This window comes from Bison bison, unplaced genomic scaffold (genome assembly GCF_000754665.1).
Source record: "Bison bison bison isolate TAMUID 2011002044 unplaced genomic scaffold, Bison_UMD1.0 scf7180017864053, whole genome shotgun sequence".
Classification (NCBI taxonomy): Eukaryota; Metazoa; Chordata; class Mammalia; order Artiodactyla; family Bovidae; genus Bison; species Bison bison.
Window position 1 is genome coordinate 2,262,640 of NW_011494625.1, and position 2,353 is coordinate 2,264,992.

At 52.7% G+C, this 2,353-nt stretch overlaps 1 protein-coding gene across 1 annotated transcript in view; it reads left to right on the forward strand.

Moving 5' to 3' along the window:
• The window catches only part of SNRNP48 (small nuclear ribonucleoprotein 48kDa (U11/U12)), a 16,246-nt gene that overhangs the window by 11,654 nt on the left and 2,239 nt on the right, over nucleotides 1-2,353 (forward strand). Inside the window, exon 8 of the mRNA XM_010835844.1 lies at nucleotides 263-470. Within this exon, the coding sequence (XP_010834146.1) occupies nucleotides 263-470 (208 nt within the window). The remainder of the gene's footprint in view (nucleotides 1-262; nucleotides 471-2,353) is intronic.

Genomic DNA, 2,353 nt, shown 5'->3' on the forward strand with positions numbered 1-2,353 from the left:
TATGTCGTCGTGTCTCGGTGGAAGCGGTCCTCTGTCGAGTCTGTTGACTGTCACTGTCCAGCTGGGTCCGAGCACCTCTAAGACCAGTCACAGCACACTGTGATTCATCCAGAGGCTTCTTCCTCTTCCTCTTTCCACAGTCGTAAAACATACCATGCAGAGCTGTGTTTCTTTGCCTGTCCTCTTACTGGAGTGCAAGATTATGCATATTTACTTGGTCTCTGCTATAGAATGTTGGGCTCGAGGCTGGTCTGTCGTGGAGACCAGTGGTTGAAACTAGTTGACGACCGTTCTTTCTGTCTCAGGAGCGAAGAAAGACGGTCGGCCTCAGTGGACTCGAGGCATTCCGGGGGGAGCCATCTGGACGGCGAGTGTTCACGGCATAGACGGGACCGAAGTCGGAGCCCACACAGGCGGAAAAGAAATAAGGAAAAGGACAGAGGCTGGGACTCCCGGAGAAGGAAGGAGAGGTAAGCCCGGTGGGGCGTCGTTTGTTGCCGAGCTGTTTGCTTCTGACACATGGACAGTCCTTCCGTCACAGGCCATGTCGAGAAGATGGAGTGTGAGCACCGCGAGGTCCGGGAGCAAACAGCCTGTGAGGGTCCTTTACGTGTGTCCCGTTGTAGGGCAGCTGTCCACAGCTCTGCGGGCATGGCTCGGTCCGCCTGCTCGGACCTGGTTTCCCTTTGTCATTAACTGCTTCTCAGCAAGACACAGGAAAGGAATGTCTGGGCAGAAGGGTGGCCGCGTTGCAGAGGTGTTTGCCTGGGTCTTCCTTCTGTCCCTCAGTATCTGCCCCTCCCTTCCTGTTTTCCTGTCATCGTTCTTTCCTTCTCTTGCTAATCCCTCAGATAAAGGGCGTTACTGAGTCAGAGGAAGGCCCAGGCTTTATGGCACTCAGCTCGGCCCTTGTTGGGATTCCTGATAGAGGTTTGATCAGTGGGGAGATATAAAGTGATACTGAGATAATGCAGGTTGGCGGAGGCCTGTTTGTGTGTCCCAGCCGCTTAGTGGACACACGAATCACTCCGTGGACCTTAGCTTGGCCAGGTCTGCCCCTGGATTCATCTGTTTTCCGCTCTGCTCGCCTGCCCCCACACGTCTGTCCTGGTTGGCGATGACCGGCATCCATCCTCCTAAGCCAGAACTCGAGAGCTTGCTAGCTGCTGCCTCACTCCTCGCCGTCTGGGCTGGCTGTCATCGGTCCTGCGTGACGGGGCCCCTCTCACGCTCCCTGCCCCTCCGCCCTGAGCTCTGTCCTCTGGGAGTTTTCCTGGTTGTTCTGTCTCTATGCTGGTGCTGTATGGACCTGTCCCTCCCCAGCTGCTGGAGTGAGCATTCACCTCTCAGGGCCTTTCAGCAGCCGAATGCTCGTGGTTTACAGCAGCTCTCGAGGCCTCCGGGAGCAGGGCACTTGGCCCTCCACTCTGTGTTTTGCCCACACCCCTTGATTCCATAGCGTCTGCCCTAGCCAGCCCGGGCCACGCACTGTTCCTCGTCCCCGCCGTGCCTCATCCGTGCCTTTCCACCACCTGTTCTGCTGCCTCTTTGTTCTTTTAAACTCCTCCTCAGCCTTTAAGGTGCAGCTTCGTCATTTCCGCGAAGCCTTTTTTTCCCCATCTTGTTGCCACTCTGCCCAGCACCTGCGTTTCATTGACCTTAAGTTACTTTTCTCCGTACTGGACTGAGCTCGTTGCAGGCAGGTCCGTGTCTTGTTTAGTGTCATTTGCACAGTGCTTGTCTAAAAGTAAGATCTTAAGTGGTATCTCTTCAGGATCAGTGGTGATCAGGAATCAGGCTTATTGGTTGAATAATTCTGCTCATCTTGTTATCATTCAATTCGTAGGTTTAAAGCTAGCTATGAGTTCAAAATGTGAAGTAGTTTCTTGGTAGTCCCTTTTGATTCATTTACTGAAGGATAACCTCTGGTCATTGCGTACACATCAACTCTTGATTAATTAAAGAAAATTGTGCTTTTTCTGGTTTCTTAGTTTTTCCTCCTCTTAAGTAATTTTTGACATGTCCAATCAGTCCCTGTTGACTGATACACGTTCAGATCAGATCAGTCGCTCAGTCGTGTCCAACTCTTCGCGACCCCATGAATCGCAGCACGCCAGGCCTCCCTGTCCATCACCAACTCCCAGAGTTCACTCAGACTCATATCCATCAAGTCAGTGATGCCATCCAGCCATCTCATCCTCTGTCGTCCCCTTCTCCTCCTGCCCCCAATCCCTCCCAGCATCAGAGTCTTTTCCAATGAGTCAACTCTTCGCATGAGGTGGCCAAAGTACTGGAGTTTCAGCTTTAGCATCATTCCTTCCAAAAAAATCCCAGGGCTGATCTTCAGAATGGA